The following is a 20,554-nucleotide window of genomic DNA, read 5'->3' on the forward strand; positions in this document are numbered from 1 at the left end:
TCCTGGTATAAAGTGTTTATTTGAGACTTCACAATTAACACAAAGTCTTCCTGTCAATGCCTTTTTTTTTTCATACAGTCAATAAATTTGTATTAATCCCTCCCCCATGCATGATTGCTGTTTATTAATCTAAGCCTTTTTATTTTCATCGTGAAAAAATAAAGCGTTTCCCCACCCTTTCACCTGTTCCCTGTACCAGACTGTGCTGCATTACAGAGGAGATGGAGAATGGCTATGCCTACTGCTGGGGGTGAAGTTACTCCATTATTTATTGATTTATTCTTTTTTTTAACAGAAAGTGTTAAATGAATCAATCACCCAAGAAAAATAAATATATCATAAAGAACCAGAAGCTCTGCAGTATCCCTTTCTTGCCACCCAGTTCAAGCACGTACCCTGCCCACAGCAACGCTGCTGCCTGCACGTACAGCTGGGAACTTACACTGGCAAAATCTCTTCCAAAGTACAGCCACAAGCCACAGGATGTATTTTAGATGCCAAATTTTTATACCTAGGCAAGAGAGATCCAGCTGGAAGCCAATTACCTGCGTTCCACTGATGGGTTTTTACTCAAGAGCTACTCAACCTTGTGCTTTTCAGGAAGTATCAGCTAATCACACGCGTGGGCTCAGCCAGAGCCTGGCCTTGGGGAGAGGGGCAGGCAGTATGAAGGGTGTGCATGTTACTCATGGCAGTGGAAGCAAGTTCTTGTTTCAATGTCTCTTGGATGTGCATCTCAAATTATGCTGCTCGGCTCGTCTCGCAGTACTTTTGGCACCGGCCTCGCAAATCAATTATTCAATTGCTCCCCCTGCCTTTTGAGATCTTCCTTGGAAGAGGGCAGAGGGCAAGGAGGCTTTCTCAGAACACAGATGGTATTGGGTAGGCCGTGAAGGACAAGCCCCATGTTTATGCTTTATTAAAGACTGTGCAAAAGGGAATACTGCATCAGAAACCGCAGACTGTGTTTAACCAGTCCCAGCCGCTGCATCGGACACCCACTAACAACCGCTCCGATATTGGTTCGTTTGGCTACTTTTTGTTGGTTTCTTTCTTTTTTTTTTACATAAATAATATAGACCGACAGTATAAACATTTCAGCAACCATTTCTAAAAGACCAGAGGAGCCCTTTTAGGAGCCAAGAAACAACTGCAGGATTCAAATTCCAAAAGTGTCTTTGGAGTCATCGAATCATCAGATTTACACGGCACCCAATGACAACAACATTCAGTCGAGCTCGATAGGACTGCTGTCTTCCTGACCATCTTCTGTGTCATCATCTTCCCCAGTTCCCATCAGACTGTTTAAAAGATTACCTAGAATAAAATACAGGACAGTCAAAACCACTAGTTTTACATCTCAAAAAACTTTCAACTAATCTTCCATCCTGTTGCAGTACAGATTTCTGTAACAAAAAAACCCCAAGAGTTTTGAAGCAGAAGAGTCTCACCAAGACATTAGTAATCCCACACTGGTTTCCATTATGAATATTGATTTGGGAAGCTGTATACTCTTAGCTGTTCACTGATACTGTTCCTTCTCTAAGAATACACTTGAAAAACCCAAAGTCACATATTTATGTGCTACAGTTGCGCCCTCAGAGGGAAAAAAACCCAACTAAAAGAGGAAAAACACACCTCCAGCAGTGAAACTCTCAAGAAGCAGTTACAGTGTGCATCACGGCGTAAAAAAATTGTCTGAAACTCAGAGGCATCAATTTAAAGATGCCTGAATTGCTGAAAAGCAAATTACAGATGGTAAAAACATGATGTTCATGTTTTTCATCATGTTTTTGGGTCTCAGTGAATTGACTTTTGCACGTAAAGCTTCCATTCACTTTACAAAGAAGCTTAGTTCCCAGGGAAAACATTAATTTTATGCTAATTTCATTCAAGAGCCAGGAAATGAGGGCTGAATTTCTCTATTCCATTTCAGTCCTTGTTGAAGGGCAGTATTAATTTCAGAACTTCCTCTTTGGACACATTCATGTTGTATCAGTACTGATTAGATCTCTACAAAGCCCCATATACTTGATTTAAGAAAAATCAGTCACTGAACTCTGAGGAAATTAAACTTTAACCAGTAAGATGCTTCTTTACATTAGGAAGCTAGACCATAATGTCAGAAATTAACCATAAGAATCTTTTTACTGCTTCTCCCCTTCTCAATGATGAAAAGTCTACAAGTTCCCCCAAACCACCTTCACATGCAACTCATTCATTTTGTCTTCTAGAGCAGGGGCTGTTCCTACAGGTTATGAAAAGAATTATAAATTGCTTAGAACAGATTATGTGTTTCCAACACAGGTGTTTTATCCAGGTCACTGATCAAAGGCTGGAGGTAGCTCCAAGCAGAGCTTACCTAGCAATCCCCCGTAGGACGAGGTCTGCTTGGGTGGAACTCCGAAGAAAAGCTGTCCTATTCTATCTAGGTACTGCAGGGACACAAGGTGAAAAAAAAAGCAATTATTTCATTTACTATGGACAGAAGTCACCCAGGCAAGTAAATCACCAGCTCTTCTCTACAAAGCTGGAGACAATCAGCCATTATTTCACTCCTTGAGCGAGTTAAATCGTGTTTATGAGTAACTCACCTCATTATACATGGGGTCTCTTTTCAGTGAAGGTTGATACTGTTCACACAATACTGTAAATACTGTTAGTTTCCCTCTAGAAAGGAAACAACCAAAAATGTAATTTCAGTTAACAACTGAAAAGGAAACCAAGAAGGACATGACAGAAATCAGACTGTACCCATCAACTGCCAACAAGAGAAACCAGATGAAGTTTAGCAGTGGTTGCACAAAGGGTGGACCCTTCTCTATCGAAGGATGTTTCTGTGTATATGTCGTAAAAACAACTGAGGCGCTGGTCTTATTTTTTAGGCAGAGAAATCTGAAAAAGGAAAGAGAATGGGGCAAGTTAAAAACAAAGGGTAGAGAAATGGTTTCACCACAGAAAAAGGGAAGCCAAAATCACTTGTGTATAGAGGCCATGTCAGGCTTGAACTGATGGCAAAACAAAACTGTTAGAGATGGACATTTTTGGGGATGGTTTGGCCATCAGCTGAGGAAGGGGAAAATCACTACTAGAACACACTGTGCAATAGGCAGGTTGGGAGGGAAAACAGACATTAAATATTTATAGAATTAGTTCAACCAGGATCTAAGCAGATTGTACAGTATAGTTACTAAAAGAGAGCATCAATTTGCAAAATGTGGAAAGACTGGCTACTCTGTAATTCACATGAAACTGATATTGCATCTACTGGTCCAGGATTTACTATGTTGAGTTAAAAACTGAATTAAAGACCCATTCATCCCCAAACACATCTCCTTTTAGTATGTATCTGTCAGTATTTGTTGACTCTGTCATTTTATTCCACCTCAACATAATGTGGCATCAGGATCACTAATAGCTTGACACACATGCCTAAAAATCTCATAATAAAGCTGCACTTTGAGCTCCCAAACCATTTGTCCCCAACAGATCGATCCCTCAAACAGATCAAATCCTTGTTCAGGTCCAGTTAATTTAACTGGCAATCCCTGCAAGTCCCATTGGCCTGACAGGCCTTTATCTGGGACAAATGCTGTCAGCAGGCACTAGGAAGGCTGCCACAAGCCATGTCATTTTTGATGGCAGGCTGGCCTCTAATTCTGCACCCTCACATGTGCAAGGGCTTGGGGCTGTTTTGCCTCACTGACAGCAAGGAGCTGCAATTATTTTCATTAGAGAATAAACTACCATGCAAGAGGATTTAACACAGTATTTGACATATAAACCAGTAAATGATGCAGTAGAAGTACTGTATAAACACTGAAAAAATAATCTTTTAACTTCTCCACAGAGTTTCTTCCCATAAAATTGTTTGAGTCCTTCACATATTGGATTTCCATAAAGGATTTGCTATTGCTCAAAATCACAGCAATCTATAGCAACCAGCTATGGAAAGCAGGACAAATCTGACATGACAGCTCACTGCTGCCAAAAGAGAGACAAACTTGCTCTCACCTCCTCCCTCTCCCCCAACACCTACTCTCTTCCCTGACTCCCTGCCACACAGTCCTGTCTCCACCTCCTCCTCAGACTCCTCCATGAGCTGCCTTCCCTGCCTCAAGAAAGCCATCAGCTGATTGAACACTATAAGATTGGCTTTGTCAACCTTCATTCTACATGAGCTCTGCAAAAGCACACAATAGCTTGCATTCCCACCTCCTACAAAATAAATGCCAAAAATGAGAGCCAGCAACAACTTTGTCAAGGCAAGAACCATCAAGCTGCAGCTCACAGACCAGGCTGACCATGACAAGCTGCCTCTTAGGACCTGAGTGAGAGCAAGTTCTGTGCTAAATACAGGGCCTGCTTGAGTCCAGTATTTGTAAGAACATATAGATAAGCCCTAACTAGACCTAAAGTGGTGTTAATAAAGCTAAGAATTGTGCTTTCAGGGTTCAGGCAATTAATATAATTTCAGGACTTGACCTTAATACATTATTTTACTTTTTTTCTCCCCAGTCTGACAAATTTAACACATCGGTTTTCAGACAGTTTTCTCCCATTGCTCTGGCCAGTTTCACAGTTTCTGTGTGGTTAAATTAGATTGGCCCTGATAGTGGAACCCTGGAAGAAGTTAAAGATAGAATCTAAAATGTTAGGCTTTGTGCTTTCCCAGATCAACTGCACCTGTGTAAGCTGTATGATAAATTATATAATTGTTAGATGTGAAGATTGTTTAGTAATTAAATGTAATTATTATATAACCATAAGAAGAATAGTGAGAAACTATGTTGGAAATTCAGAGAGGGGCTAAATTTATGTATACAATAGAACAATATAAGTTTAATAATTAACATGAAAGTTATGTAACGATAGAGTATAAACCATGATCATTTGGGATGTATGGTTGGAGTCAGATTTGGGTTGAATACACCCCGATTCCCAGAGCTCTTCATAAAAAGCACCGCATATAATCCCCCGTGATTATGTGTTTTTGAACGCTAACAGTCCCACTAACAATGTCATGTCAGCAGAATGCTTCAGAAGGAGTTGAACACCTACTGTAGTACTGCCTGAGCTACAAACATGTCCACCTCACTGCGGTAGCCGCGGGACGAGGAGTATTCCACCAGCATGTTTGCACAGCCCTCACCATCTGTCGAGTGCAAGAAGTGATACCGAGATTCACTATAGTTTTGCTCTAGAAAAAGAAAAAGGAAAAGGCTTTTAAGAGATCAGTTCAGTTAACTTGAACATAAAAATAAATTTATTAGGCTTGTAGTTTATTAGCTGGTAAAAGAACAAGAGTTACAGGTGTGGTATATAAAGAAGATAGCTGGTAAAAAGTCTGTGAGTTACAGATAATTTATAAAGGGAGATGATAGTAAATTTTACTCTAAGTACATTTGAACAACTGCTATTAAATACAGTTTACTCAATTACAGCTACTGCTAGTTTGAACTTGGGTTGTATCATTTTGTCTAAGTGAATGCTGACACTTCATGTGCTATCACCAATGTCTGGGACAGGAATCAAGAAATTTCATATTAGACCAAGTGCACCGAGAAATCCAACAGCAGCTTCAGCATCCTTTTTTTATTCCCTATTTTTAGCTTAGCCCACTCTTGCTACCAAAACTAAAATCACTTTCATATGCTGAACAGAACAGCAATTATGCAGGAAAAATGGTGTAAGAAATGGCAAAGATTTGTTAGAACCTGAAGCAAAGGATTGTGTAAAATCACAGCAATGACAAAACTGGATATAGCTGCTAATATTTTGAATTTGAAAGCATTGTTTTAAAAATCTGAGCCTTTTGTGATGAAACTCCAAAAGCTACAGAATAAGAAAATATAGGCATCTTGCTCATCAAGAGAACAGTGAGCTACAAAATGGGGACTTTTAGTTTCAGAATGCAACTGTTTCTTATCCTAATTGTAGCAGCCTCTGACTTGAATGCAGTGAGAAGAATCCTCCCTTTCTGGCTGGCAGCAGCCACCAGGCTAACACAAATCCCAGGAGAGCAGCTGGGGAATTGCCTATGGCACACAGAGAGGCTGCAGATTGACCATTATTGGGTCAGGGTTGTTACATGAAACCACTGCCATCACTTGGCAGCTACTGAAAAATGTAAAATCAACAATCTTCTTGCACAGTTATCCCTGAGAAACCACAGAAAAAATGGCATGTATTCAATTGTTCTCAATCACCTTTGCTATGTTTTGAATACAAGACTGTAAATACTGGCTATCATCCACAAGTATAATAATTATTTAGAGCATTTTGTGTTTTTCTTACATCCCATCACAAGTGATAAAATGGCTCATAAATCAAAGGCAACAGCATTCATTTTGAAATAACCCTGTTGGCCAACTTCTCAAAAAGTACTTAATTACAGTCCAAAGACTGTTTTGGATGCCAGGTGATGTTTTTCAATCTTTGTCATGTTTATCCAGGATTAAAAAACAAAAATACTTGCCAACAGAACATCTTTGCTCCCCAGCAATTTTCCTCCTAATGACACAATCAAACTACCTCAGTATCTAAAGGATCAACCTGCCTTTTACAGAGTGCCTCTCTGCAGTTGTGTTTTGGATTTTGCACTATTATAGAGCCACAGACCCATTTTTTTTCCCTATAACATTAAGAAGACATTAATGCAAAAATCAGCTAACAGCAGAACTCAATCAATCAATCAATCAATCAATCAATCAATCAATAATTTCCATCTCAGCTTCTTTAGATTATTCCCAAAGCAGATCTCTTATAACACCTTGTTTTCAACATTTTCAAAGGAAAACACAGAAAAGTCAGTTGATTTTTCTTACCTTTCCACAGGGTAATAGCTAGTAACTGGTGTAGTTTTGGATGTCCAAGTTTTCCTGATCCCCCACTGGACCATTTTAGTGCTCTGGATACGAAAGCCACTCTTTCAGGAGAATTTGGATCCATTAAACTAAACAATTTAGCCAAATTTTCTAGAAGAAACAATATTAAATAATATTTAGCATTAAGAAAAATAAGATGATCTGCTGCTTCTAATGCAGTTTTAAGATCCATCCTTAGGACAGGCAGCAGTGTTGGTTCCAAACATGCCCACAGAGTCATCAGGAACCCACAATTCTATAACAAAGTTTCCCCCAGAGTTGGGAAGGCATCCAAAAAGGATTGCAACTTTCAAGACCATTAACAAATCACTGTGAAGGGAAAGCACAACTAAATGCCACCAAACCAAGAGCAGAGGTCAGCTCACCTAAAAGGTCTTCTGCTACTTTTGCATCCGACTTCTCCAAAGACTCCAGAACCAGCATGGACAGATCAGCAGCACTGTTTTGCTACAAAACAGACACATACTGGCAGTGATGAATGTATCAGGGCACAAAAAGAAACATCAAGCAGAATTTTGGCAGCAGCAGGTTTAATGCTTTTATCAACAGCTAGGGCACAGTATCAAGTCTCAGCCTTCCTGATAAAAAAATTATAGTGATTTGATGGCATCAAAGAGAAGCCTCCAGGAAAGCAGAACACAGGCATTGTTTGGATGCTCACAAACACTACTGCTGCATGTTCCAGCTTGGCATAATCATTCTTCGTGGAGAAAGGCTCAACAAAGAGATAAAACAAAAGATTACAAAGCAATTACCCCAAATATTTACTACTGGGAACTCACCATTCATTTCTCAAAATCTTGGGAGTAACAATTCCCTGCCCTCAAGCCACACACACAAAAGCAGTGACTTACCTGGTTATGACTGAAGAACAGTAAAGCCCCTGAATACATTAGTTCTCTTGCTTCTGCATGTTTTCCTTGTGACATATACCTGAAAAAAATAGCAAAGCCATGATAAAAATTACCACCAAGTTAGTTTTGTATGCTTAAAGTTACTTATATTTAAAGGATTAAAAGTTGGCTAAAATTTAAAATAATGACAACAAGAGATTTGTTTTGAAATCAGGTTAGTTTCAATAATGACGTAGTTTGAACTGCAAGTTGCAATTTTCTGTTCCAGACCTGATGGAATAATACAAAGAATATAAGAATGAAAATGGAGAGAGCTACAAATATGTTTGGGACTGGAACAAGAAAAGGGAATGAGCCCAAGACTTCAACTGAGCAAAATGTTCTGAGCCTCTACCAAAGCCATCCCAGTGAAACAACTTCTGGAATAACTCCTGGAGAGCTTGCTGACCTTTCCACTGGCCCAAGTCTCTCTGAGTCTCTCTGACCACAACAACTCTGCCAGGGGACATCAGCCTGTCCTGGCCCTCTGTGAACCACAGGAGCTCATCCCTCATGGGTTTGAGAGCAAGACAAGCACAGCCAGCAAGATTCACCATGCAACACTTCAGAAGAAACAAAATATAATGCTTCAAAACACACCTTCCACTTTTCTCACTTAAGACTTAACGAAGAAATAAGGAATTAAAGAATTTGCTCCCAGTGGTTACCTCAGGAGCTCTTAGCACAGAGCTGTGCCTGCAGCCTCCTGCACATCATCACTGCCAGTACTGCAGCTCTTGGAGATTCCCAGCTCATAAACACAGCATTTCCCATAACAGCAGTTTAGGTGTGGCAGAGTTTCCAAACTCCATTTCTCTCAACTGCTACTCAAAAGGCCTGTGCTCTCAGTAGCTGATTTGTTCATATCACAGAGGTGTCAGCTCTACCCTGCTGGTCTGGCACCTGCACTTTGGTCTGTCCCCTGTGACACACTGGCTGGGCTGTGCCCCTGTCACCCCTTTCTGTTCCTGGGGCAGCCCCTCAGCCCCTGAAGGGCCCCTCAGGCTGCTCCAAAGCCCAAGAGGGCCCATGGGGTAACAGAGGGTGGTTCTGGGGTTGGTGGGACAGCAGGACAGCGTGGCCATGGGGTCACACCAACCAAAGGGACAACCAGAGCATCCCAAACCTCTTGTGCTGTGCCCCAGATTCCAGTCACACATGTCCCCTGCTGGTAACATCACACAGACAACAAACAAGAGAGGAAACACTCCTTCCATCCTGTTCATCAACTCTGAGAAACACCAAGGTCTTTTATCCAAAACAGAGCTGAAATAATGGAAGGCACAATGGTAGTTTTGGAATAATTCTCAACAACTCAATCACCATGGTAAATGTGAGTCAAATGAATCCCCAGCTCCAATGTTTTTATAGTTGGGCTCCCTTCCAGGTTTGCTTCTAGGAGCTGGACTCAGCATGGATCCAATTCCACAAGTTCTACTTCCAGTAGATTCACAATGCTATGTGGAAGCTCCTAATCTGAGAATTATTACAGATGACACTAAAAGCTGCTGAAGACAATTTTACAAAGAGCTGGGGTTTTTCAAAGAACTTTTATCAGAAAACTTGTTTAATAAAAATAAATATTGATGACATTGCTCTAAATGGTATTTAAAACAAGAGAAATCCTGGAACACATTATTTACACCAGAAAAATGACCTACAAGTATCAGGGAAATAGAAATGGATGGAACAAGGATATTACACTTTGAGGAGGGACCCAGTTACCAAATGATGAAGAGAGAAGAGCTCAGCCAGCCTGGGAAGTAGCAAACAGCACCAGCTCAGGTGTGTCTGGGGGAGCTCAGGGTTAGGCAGCAACAGCAGTTCCCCACCTGCTCTGTGGATCACAGAGGGATAATAACTCTGCAGGAGGCAGGCTTATGGTAATCTTTCCTCCTCCACTTCTTCCCCTCCTCCACCCTAAAATACAGCTCAGTACATGAAACTGAGTCAGGATTTCAAGTTCACCCTCTGACAGATGAGACAAATGTTTTACAGGCCTGTATGTTTAAAGGGAATAAGCACTGGCTAACCCAATCACAGTTCCAGAGTTCAGGTCACCCCAATCAGCATTAATGTGTCTATAAATAAAAATGCTGATTTTTATCACATTTTACAGAGGATTGACAAGACTACCCAGCCACGCAAATGTCACCCTTTCATTTAACTGAACACATCCTTTCACTTGTATTTAAAATGGAAAAGGCAGGATCTTTGATTCCAAATTAATTCAGGGAGGCTTCAGTATGTGAGTTAATACAGCCAGAAGATTGGAGAAGTGACCTCCTGAGCCAAGACTTCTCACACCACTGCAGACACCACATCACATAATCCCTACTATAAAATAGGCCAGGCTTTGTCTTAAATTTAGATTTATTCTCAAATACAATTTAAGTCTTAAGGCCTGGATGGTGCCTGGCTGATCCCATCAGAGGGGTTATGGAAGAACAAACTGATTTAATGTGATGGTGCAGGGACACAGGGCAGGGCAGGGCAGGCTGGCTGATGTATGCTGGGAGCAGGATTATGCACCAAGGACTTTCCTCCCCACTTTCTTCCACGAATTCTATTTTTCTGTGCTTACGCATAGGCCTGTTCTCATCCTAACACAGATGAGGGCTGAGAAAAGGGGACACAGGACAGGGAGAGTGGACCTCTCACTTCAAGAAAAACACTGAGAGGTTGGAATGTGTCCAGAGAAGGGCAGTGGAGCTGGGGAAGGATCAAGAGATTGAGTCTGATGACAACAGCTGAGGGAGCTGAGGGGACTGAGCCAGATGTGGCACTCAGTGTCACTGTCCAGCTGACAGGTGATGAAAGCCAAAAGTTGGGCCTGATGACATCAGAGGTCTTTTCCGACCTAATTGATTCTGTGAATCAATTTCCATTCTGTCCTCTCCCAGAAGAATCACAAGTAAACAAAGCTGGGGGCAGCTGAGGAAGCCCCTAGAACAAACACCTTCTTCTGTGCTCCTGCAGGCAAGGGTCTCCATGTTAAAGTCTGATGAGGAAAGGGTGACCCCTGCAAGGTGCAGCCCTGAAAAATGAAGCCTAAAAATGCTTTGCAATAAAAACAATCTCCTTATGTCAAAAGAGGCAGTAGTAGCACTTCTGAATAAAAGCCCTGCTCTACTTAGTCACCGTCACGTACACAAACACTACACCAAGTGGAATTTACTCCAAAAAGCTGCCCGGTGCAGGCGATTCCGGCCACCCTGAGAGCTGCCCCCTTCCGAGCACGGCTCCAGGGTGACCGTGCCGTGAAACAAAGTAACCCCGTGTCCCTGCTGAGCAACAACCAACCTCCAAACCCAGGAACCCTCCCGGCAGCCGCCGACACTCGCACGGAGCGGGCAGAGCTGTGCGGGGCTCGGCTCCAGGACGGGCCTGGGGCGAGCCCGGACCGGAGCGCCGGGGGACACCCGGGGAGACACCCCTGGCCCATCCCGCTGACCCGGGGGCCTCACTCGGCCTGGCAGGAACGCGGGGCCACCGAGCGGCGTTGGGGAACGGGGACCGAAACTGCGCTCTGCCCGTGACCTGCGGGCAGCGTGACGCAACAGCCCCGGCGCCTCACCGGACAGTGCCCGGGCCGGCGGGGCGCGGACCGGGCCGGGGTTGGCCTCCAAAGGCCGGCAAGCAGCGGCTGCCCCGCCGCCCCGAGCCGTGGACGGAGCCGGCGGGGCCGAGGGCGGTGACGCGGCCGAACCGGGCCGAGCCAAGCCAAGCCAAGCCTGGGGCCGCCGCTCCCCGGCCCGGCCCGGGGCCCGCTTGGGCCGGCGCCGCGCGCCCGCCCCACCCCGCCCCCCCGCGAGCCAATCAGAGAGCGGAGCACGGAGATGGACAGGCCACGCAGCCAATGGGGAGCGGCCGTGGGCGCGGCGGGCGTCAGCGGAGCAGAGTGCGTGGGAAGGCTCTGGAAGGCCGGGCGGGGGAGGGGCGGCGCGGCGGGCCCGGCGCGGCCCTACCTGAAGAACAGCGTCCGGTACATCTGGTGCGCCTCGTAGTAGTCACCCTTCTCGACGCTGGCGCGCAGCTTGCCCTCCACGCGCTGCACGCCGCCGCGGTTCCTGCCGCCGCCGCCTTTCGCGGCTTCCTGCTCCGCCGCCATGATCACCGCCGCCATCAGCGCGGAGGACGGGGAGGGGAGGCGGGAGCCAAGCGCATGCGCACGCAGCGCCGGCGCCCCGCTGCCCGGCTTCCGCCCGCTCGGACGGCGGCCCGCGAGGCTCAGCCCGCGCGGCTGCGCGCGGCGTCCCGAGCGGTAACGGCGGCTGAGAACGCCGTGAGGGGAACCCCGGGACTCGAGGCGGGCACGGCCAGGCCTGGAGCACCGACAGCGCAGGAAACCGCAGGATAACCTTAATAAAAATCAAGGAACGGCGGATGGAGCGCGGGCAAGCAGCCTGGCTGAGGAGTGGTGCGGCGCAGGGATCAGCCAAGGCTGAGGGCACGGGAGTTAAAGCAATTCCCCTCCCTCACACAGCTGGAAAGGATCCAGCACCCACCCAAAATGTGCTTTTTCCCCAGGCCCCACCAACCACACGCTGCTCCTGGTCCTGCCCCTCACAGCTTTGTGCCCCTACCCCTTGTAAAAACCTCCGTGAAATCCCCCAACCCTGCCCCAGCTCGGAGCATTGGAATCGCATTGCATTGGAATCTTTCCTCACTTATTTAAGCACCTGATAAAAAAAAAAAAAAAACAGAAAAGAGGCTTTATTTCTTGTTTCAAGTATTACATGCACTTTCAAAAATTAAAACTCTTTATTTAAACATCTCAATAGCATCTTGTCAGTTTGGAGGCAGCAAAGAATAACAGACATTTTGAAAAGCATTTACAAAAATACATTGCACAAAGTCCTATCTTGCTTTTTTAAAAATAAGTTAGTGTTATTCAAAATATTCCCCCCCAGCTACCTAATTTCAATTTATACAGGATAATTCTAATTTTAAATATGTGACCTATAATATGAAAACACCTGTACATGTGTCATCTACTCCTCTGCGTAGGCCATAGGTTCTGTCTCTAGGTCGAGTGAAAAACAGTTCTTCACATGGAGACTTTGTATTTCAAACATTCGAGGACTGTTGTGCAACATACATAACTCAATTCAGAAAACCAGTCAGCAGGTCCATGTGTAACAGTTCTGTGTAACTACAAAATGCACTAGGAACAGCAAGATAAAAATTCTGCAAACGAGTGAATTTCAGGAATCTTTTCCAAAAAGGATCTTCAAAGCAGCAAGGCTAAGGGGGGCAACAAGCAGTTTCACCTTGTTCTATGTGAAAATGTTGTTTCCAAGAGCAACTCTACTCCTCTGGTACCCGACTAAGGCTTTGGGGAGGATCAGGAATGCCCGTGTTTGCACCAGCAGCGCTGAGCTCGAGTCCCTCTGGTAACTGTGACGCAGCGAGAATTGCTTCAGGCTTGTTTTCTACACTGAATTCTCACAGTACAAAAGGAGAATAACAATCAACCAGTCTAAGGAAATCTTGTCCCACTTTGGACAAAGTAAGGTAGTGCAGCTGCTGTACAGCAGTGTTTACTGAGCAATTCAGCAGGCTTATCAGCTCCGAGCCCGTCAGTCAGTACATCAAGGTCGATGTGGGATTGACACTAAAAAAAGAACAAACTGGCCAAGTTGCCATGGTAAAAACCCTTAAAATAACTTTAAGTAACTGAAGTTATCCCTGACTTTTAGAGCAATTCACGGCCACAAATTACAGTAAAGCATTCTCAGTCGCTGGTGTTGAAACTGGTTTTGGTTGTGTTAGCTTTCCCTGACAGTAGTATTTATTATATTCAACATGTAGCAAAGAAGCCCTTTTGGATCCACCAAAAAGGTTACAACCAACTGTCAACTGAAGGACACCTTTAGCCACAGTCAGTGTTCAAAATGTACCACAGTTTTTGGCTTATGGTGCCAAGCTAGCAAAAGTATGCTTGAGTCCTGGATTAAAAAAGAACAGATTCCTAGTTGCAGAAAGTGTGGTTTATTCTTTTTAAAAAACCTATACATTCATTTGTAATAAAACGTGTGTCACCTGTTTGTCAACTGGGCTTTATGAACCAGAGCTGTTTGCATGCATTGTTTCTCTCAGCATGGACACAGAAATATGAAGCAAACTGGCAATTACAAGCTGAGCCTTAGAGTAAGTTAAAATTGGGGTTTATACATTTCTGCTGACAGTCTTCTGCCTTTATCAGAGGATCAACAGTTCTGCAGTGTGCATCTTGCATCCTCGTCCTTTACAGATTCCAGTGTTGTAGGCTTCCCAGTATATACAGATTAGGAACAAAATGTACAAAGCAGCCACCCCCAGCTGTAGTGTGGATTATTGGGCAGGTTTCCCGTGCACTCTGAACCGATACAGGCAGGTGTACTCCACATGGCCCCAGTTAGAGAAAATCCTCAGCTCCACTATTTGGAATGCGTCTTCATTTTTCTCCTGGAGAAGGAAAAAGCAAACACACAAATCAGTGTCAGGGTTCTGGGATAAACATCTGCAACTGAAGCTTTCTTAGTTGTTAATGATTGTTGGTACTTGCAGGGACCTAAGCTATGCCTTGAGAATTTTCTGTTCCTTTGAGAACCTCCCTTGCCTTAAAATTATTTGAGAGTCTGAAGCAGCATGGAACAGACTCTCACCATGTTTAGCAACTTTCCCCCATCTGTGTCCACATAGCAATAAACCTTCCTCCCCTCTCATCTATTCAGGCCATGGATTTGAGACACAAACCTCAGCTTCCACAGAGCCCACATGAGAACAAGGCTTTTCCCTTCACTGCTCATTGCACACAAGTGTAGAAAATAAAAGTACTTTTCTCCTGACACTTTAAACCTTATAATTCAGACTTACCATCACTGGAAACATCTGCAGTGGTTCTCCATCTTGATCATAGACATACTCTCCTAGAAGCTTGCCTTCTTCTTGATATTCATCATCCAGGCCCTGTAACAACAGCAGAAGGATTTTTGCTTCCATCAAATTTCCAATCAAATCCAAACCAGAACCACGCCTACACAGAGTATCAAGAGACAGCACTTGAAGGTCTATGAAGCCAGGATCAGAATGTTTCCCATGTAATTTAAAGTTCAAGCACAGCTGTGTATTCCAGTTTCCTGCCCTGTAAATAGCTGTGCTGTTTACATGTTTTCATGGTCAAACCCTTTAATTTTCATGGCTAAACCCTTATCACAGTGTACAATATAAACTGTCCAGGACAAACAGTGAGAGAACATCAAGGCTGAAGTCAAGATTCAGATGCTTACAGGCGACTGTTTAAGCATTTTGAAAATGACAAAAAGTTCCCAGATATCATAGCTGCTCTCTGATATACCCTGTGGTCTGTTCTGTTCTGAAATCCTGCCTACACAACTGTGGTGCTGGGGAAAATGAACTAAAAAAATTATTTAAGGCACAGCACAGTTAAGCTGCAGAGACAAAATGGGAGGGATAGTGGGTGGAGAGAAGAAGAATGGGAAGGAGGATGAAACAAAATGTATGAAAAAACTAGATCAAATAAAAAAACATCATCTCCCTCCATCAGTGTTTACTACTGTATAGAGCAAGAGTAAATAGCTCATCCAAAATTAGGTGCAACACTTGTTATTCATAATCTCAAAGCTCACAAATAAAAGCAATTTTTAAGAGCAATGAGTGAAACAGTTTATTATCTAAGCTGTCCTTGCTCAAGCTGCTCTCCTCCAAGGTACATAACACAAATATTCTGTGTTCAAACATCAACTCAAAATCAGAGACAGACTTACATATACTGCAAAATTCCTAGGAGCACTGGTGATATTTCCTGTTGGTGAAAGAGTTTTTGGTATGTGTTCCAAAGTAAAGGCAGTTGGATAGATCTTCATGGAAAGTCTCACCACAAGGTAGCCCTGGGATCCTTTGAAAGCCCAGCAGTTCCCTGGGTACATGTCCGGCTGCACACAAGGAAGGTGGAGAGAACAACATGGGACACAACAACAAAAACAATGTTGCAGTGTTTTCTTGTTTATTGCAATAAAGAGTTGTAATGAATTCTGAGTTCTTAGGGACAGTCTTAAACAGTAAGGTGCAAAAAGAATCTCCTTGGTGGAACTCTTCAGGAAGGCAGCACACCCACCTGAGCTACCAGGGGTGTTCTGAAGACCTGGCCTGAGATGAGTTCTCAGCAGGAACCCTCCCAATCCCAGTGCAGCACCCAAGCCTCCTGTGACTCTCAGTTCTGCTAGACTAGGACTTAAGCTGTGCCCAGAGCCTGCCAGAGGAATCCCACTCTTAGAAACAGCTCCAAGTACCCGTGCCCCATTACAGAGATACACCCAGCGCCCAAAGAGCCACCCAAACCACTCCACACAAAATAACATGGCTGCATTTGTTTCCTTGGCCTTTCACTACCTGAATCACCACTCTGGGAGACTGGGAGTAGTACCACAGAGGAATTCCAAAGAGGCTGATTAATGCTGTCTTGGTCTCATAGGTTTCAGAACAGCGAGTACTCAGAATGCTGCCACCTCAAAAAAGACAGATCAGGTTAGCAGAAATAGAAGTCTTCAAGAAGGAATGAGCAATTAACACAGATTTATATAAAGCTAAATGAATACCAGATAAAGATATTGTTAAGATCTAATAACTTTCTGTGGATGCAATGCTTCTATCACATACAATGTTATTTTAAGAACAGGTTAAATGTTTTTAATTTCTTTCCTATCCAGTTTTAGATATATTGAGAACTATTCTATCCATGTCCATGCACACCTAGGCTGATGTACAGGCCTGTAAACATCATCACAGATTGCAATGATCTGATCATCAGGCAACACACAAAAATGCCCTACTAAGCTTTACTCTTCATTGTAATATTTCTAGTAAATACTACTAAGAGCATGAGTAGTAAAATGGTGTTTCCTCTACTATTTACCTCCAGATTCCAAGGCAAAATCCACCATCCCAGTCTTGTCTTGAGAGTAGAGTTTCAGTGCATTATTTACAATAATCTGTGCTTGCTAGAGGCGTACATATACAACAGAATGGAAGGAAAAATATTTTAATAGATCAAGCAATAAAATAATTGATCTTTACCTATCTGTGAAGTTGCAAGCATCTCTTTGAGATGCTGCACTTCATCACAAGTCCTTGAAAGCCTCTGTCAAGACAGAGGTGACTTTTAATGGACGGTTGTCTGTCTTAAAATACAAGTTCATACTGCATCTTGACTGCTGGTTTGTTTTGTTTTTAAAATCTGCATGCCTTCTTCCCAAGACCCTGAGCTGCATTTCTTTGGTGTACTTGTTTCTTGGGAATTCAATTTTCAAGATAGCACACTTTAAAAAACCACAAATGTTGACAATAGGCAACAATCAATGGTGCAAGAATCCACTCAATAAAGCATTTTCTGCAGTTCTCCTCATTTCAGCTGATGTTCCTGACATCTCCTAAAATCATTAACATTTATGTTGACAGTCATGCTCCACAAAATGCCCATGAAAGAACTCTTTCCAGTTTTCGTTGAATTTTTGAGACATTAAAGCTCACTCACCGCTTCTGTGATTCCAGAAATCCCTGCATTAGTCACAGCATTTGTAACTACTTCAGATGTTACTTTTTGGTTTGTTACAGACATATGGAGAGTAATATTTCTGAGGATCTGCAACTCAAGATCCCTCAGCACAGTCTGTAGATCACTTTTGCTCACAAAATTGGAGGTAAGCCACTGGAGAAGTGATTCAGGCAAGTCTTCTTGTTGATCACCAAAAAGCAATAGCTTGACAGATTCCTTGACCTGGGCATCTACCTAGTGGAAGCCATTAATAATTACAATTATTAGTTTTTATAAACATATATATATATATAAAAATATACAACAGGCCTTTATCACAAGTCTTTATTTAAGTTGATAATCCCATCTCAGTATTGTTGTATTGTATTTTGTTGGCTACATTCTAATCAGACCTTTTAAAAGGCTTCAAAAGAACTTAGGCAGGATTTTTTAGAAATAACTCTCAGATAACAAACTTAATTTGATTTTACATTAGTTTCTTTTCCATATTTCCATGGATTAGCAAAATACATCAACAAATACTGTGCAGAGAACTGCTCCTATGTCATAGCTTCCAAGCAAACCCCTGCCATTGTAGAAAACAAGCAATAAACTCCTCCCTAGGAGTTTATGTTATGCACTAATGGAAAAATTCACAGTAACCCTACATACAACACTGTCATTCTTTAAGATTAATACTACCCCCATGTTACTGATTGCAGTGCATTTCAAGAAAATTTGTGAACAAAACCAAGTAATATCAAATTTTACTGGGACAGAGAAGTTGCAGAACCTACTTTTTCATTAATGACATCCATTTTCTCACAACTTGTCTTCACACTTTCCCCAGATAACAGCTCTGATTTCATAGAAGCCAGCTCCAGTTCTAGCTTTTTAATTTTGGACATAAGTAGACTGTATTGATCATCATCTCTGACAAAAACAAGGAGTCAATTATTAGGAAAGAGTAGTTGGAATCATTCCATCAACTTCCAAAGGTGTGAGAATATACTTGTCTAATACAAAGTGCTCTTCCAGTCCAATTGTTCACCACACACAGTGAACTTGCACTTGTAACACACTGTTACTTAAGGCATCCTTAGAATCAATATATTCAAAGCAAAGTATTTTGAAGTAATGGAAAAATTCAGCAGTGATGACTTCAGATTATCACCAGGCTGACAAGTTAATAACTCAAACATTTACAGATTTGGGGGAATTTAAGGGGTTCTGGCAAACCAGTCAAACCTTGTGTGAGTTTGCCACTGGTCAGAGTGAGTCTCAAGCTACCTCACTCAAACCAGAGTAACTCCAGAGGCAGTGCTGAGTTACAAACAGCAACTCATACATGACCAGTATAGATCAGTGTCCAGTGAATGCTATGGAAAAAGATCTCAACTATCATTCTAAAGCCATTTTACATTTAATTTTAATTTAAATGGCAATTCAGCAAATAAACAGAAAACCGAGAGACACCACAGTTGAAATCCAGTACAAGACAGAAGTGCTCTTGCTGACAGTACAACCCTGCAGGGTCAGTTAACTGACACAAGATAAGGATCACTGTCAGTTGGCATCAGGAGTGAAAAAGCAAAATCTATCTGAAAAGTGCTTATACCTCACTGATTTTGATTTGGCCAGGTCGAACTCCTTCTGGATGTCCTAAAAAACACAAAAGTTAAATTTTAACATATACAAAGAAATTCAAGTGAAAGAAAGGAGGATAAAGAATGTTATATGAAAGGAAATTTTAGCACCACCTGTATGGGACTGCTCACACAATTATGTTTGTTCCTCTGTATAACAAGGTTTCAGTCCAAACCTGCCTCAATAGTCAAGGGAATAATTTTTCAACTTTGGAACATAACCCTCTCCAAGAAAGGGGAACCAAAATACAAACAAGTTATGAGACTTAGGGAACTGTAATAGCCACAGTAAAGGAAACTGCTGTTTGGAACAGCAAATTTAAAAATAATCAGTATGTTTTACCAACAGGTTACAATTCAAACAAGTCAGCAAAGCTCACTGTCAATACCTTGGATTCAGCTGAGAGTTTTCTAAGAAGTTCTTCCAGCGTCTGGATGCGCAACTCATGCTCTTTGTGTAAAGCCAGGAAATCAGCCTTAAAAAATAGAAGAAAAAGGGGGTGTATTTATTTTGGAGTACAAATACCACAATTGATATTTTTTGCAAAGTGCACTTTTCATTCCATTCTGTGAATGTTTAAATGATTTATCCTGCAGGTAGTGTTAGAAATTACAGAATCTGTAATAAATATAGAAGTCTGATTTAGCTGCAGTAGGGGTTATATACAGGGAAGTTTATCACAAAATCCCTGCTTTGTCACTAGTCCTTCCTATAGTCTTCTTTATCTGTATAAAAACAGGATAAATCCAGCAGCTTTTCAGCAATGTAGGTCTCTACTTTAGGCCACCTGTCTTGAATTAATCCTTTGTCACCAATAACAAAGGAGGAACAAATGCCCACAACTGCTCCCTGGCCCTTACTACCTACTGGTTATTTGTAGAGCAGAAAAAGAATCCTCCAGTCAAATCACTCACAATCTGCATTTATATAACAGAACAATCTGTATAAGGAAACATCAATAACTGACTGTCTTACCTTTTCCTCCAATTTCATATCTTTAAGATATTGACTCACGACGTTTTTTATTAAATTCAAGGTTTCACTTCTGTCACTCATTGTGGCAACCTGATCTTGAAGATTCTGGAGCAGGCTCATCACTTTGCTGTATTCTTTGTTTCGGTCATGGCATCTGTCAGACACGAAGGCCATTTGCTTTTCCAGCTCACTTATACGACCAAAGTCAAAGATATTTATGGTATCCTAAAATATAAAGATAATGCTTTAATGTATAAAAATCAACTTATCTACATTACTCTTGTGCAACAAGTAATTATTGAAAAATATTGAAGACATGAGAGTTAAGAGAACTTTAAAGATATGCAAGTTTTTCCCTAGACTGTTCTCCCTTACCTTTGGAGGTTGCACAGAATGAAAAGAGTCATCTTGTGGTTCAGGAACATGAACAGAATCTTCTGTTCTCTGTATTGTGCCAATTCTTGTCCAGTTCAATGGAGGTAATAAGGAAATGAAGCCATCAAGCCCCCAGAACCACCAACCTAGAACAGAAACAAAAAGCTATATAAATATATATAAATAAATGCTGCTCTTTATCTCCATGGAAAATATGTTGCATGATTCACTTACTACAT

At 42.3% G+C, this 20,554-nt stretch overlaps 2 protein-coding genes across 13 annotated transcripts in view; both read right to left on the minus strand.

The window, feature by feature from the left end:
* On the minus strand, positions 1–11,943 carry GET4 (guided entry of tail-anchored proteins factor 4). The gene is made up of 9 exons (XM_063171813.1): positions 11,749–11,943; positions 7,742–7,820; positions 7,253–7,334; positions 6,828–6,977; positions 5,062–5,200; positions 2,755–2,895; positions 2,595–2,670; positions 2,363–2,435; positions 1–1,317 (listed from the first exon to the last, which is right to left on the minus strand). The coding sequence occupies exons 1-9, from the start codon at positions 11,904–11,906 to the stop codon at positions 1,229–1,231; spliced, it is 987 nt and encodes a 328-aa protein (XP_063027883.1). The 5' UTR covers positions 11,907–11,943; the 3' UTR covers positions 1–1,228.
* Positions 11,944–12,525: 582 nt separating this feature from the next.
* Positions 12,526–20,554, minus strand: part of SUN1 (Sad1 and UNC84 domain containing 1) — a 33,116-nt gene continuing 25,087 nt past the window's right edge. For 11 of the 12 annotated variants that reach the window (XM_063171817.1, XM_063171815.1, XM_063171824.1 and 8 more), the window contains 11 exons: positions 20,316–20,461; positions 19,941–20,165; positions 19,354–19,440; positions 18,937–18,980; positions 18,112–18,251; positions 17,319–17,569; positions 16,701–16,785; positions 16,178–16,293; positions 15,553–15,720; positions 14,642–14,734; positions 12,526–14,230 (listed from right to left, as the gene is read on the minus strand). In XM_063171817.1, coding sequence (XP_063027887.1) covers positions 14,117–14,230; positions 14,642–14,734; positions 15,553–15,720; positions 16,178–16,293; positions 16,701–16,785; positions 17,319–17,569; positions 18,112–18,251; positions 18,937–18,980; positions 19,354–19,440; positions 19,941–20,165; positions 20,316–20,461 — 1,469 coding nt within the window. In that variant the 3' untranslated portion in view covers positions 12,526–14,116. Of the gene's footprint in view, positions 14,231–14,641; positions 14,735–15,552; positions 15,721–16,177; positions 16,294–16,700; positions 16,786–17,318; positions 17,570–18,111; positions 18,252–18,936; positions 18,981–19,353; positions 19,441–19,940; positions 20,166–20,315; positions 20,462–20,554 lie in introns of those variants that run through there. The other variant, XM_063171826.1, reaches the window with a different exon arrangement.

Source organism: Melospiza melodia, chromosome 18 (genome assembly GCF_035770615.1).
Source record: "Melospiza melodia melodia isolate bMelMel2 chromosome 18, bMelMel2.pri, whole genome shotgun sequence".
Lineage (NCBI taxonomy): Eukaryota > Metazoa > Chordata > Aves > Passeriformes > Passerellidae > Melospiza > Melospiza melodia.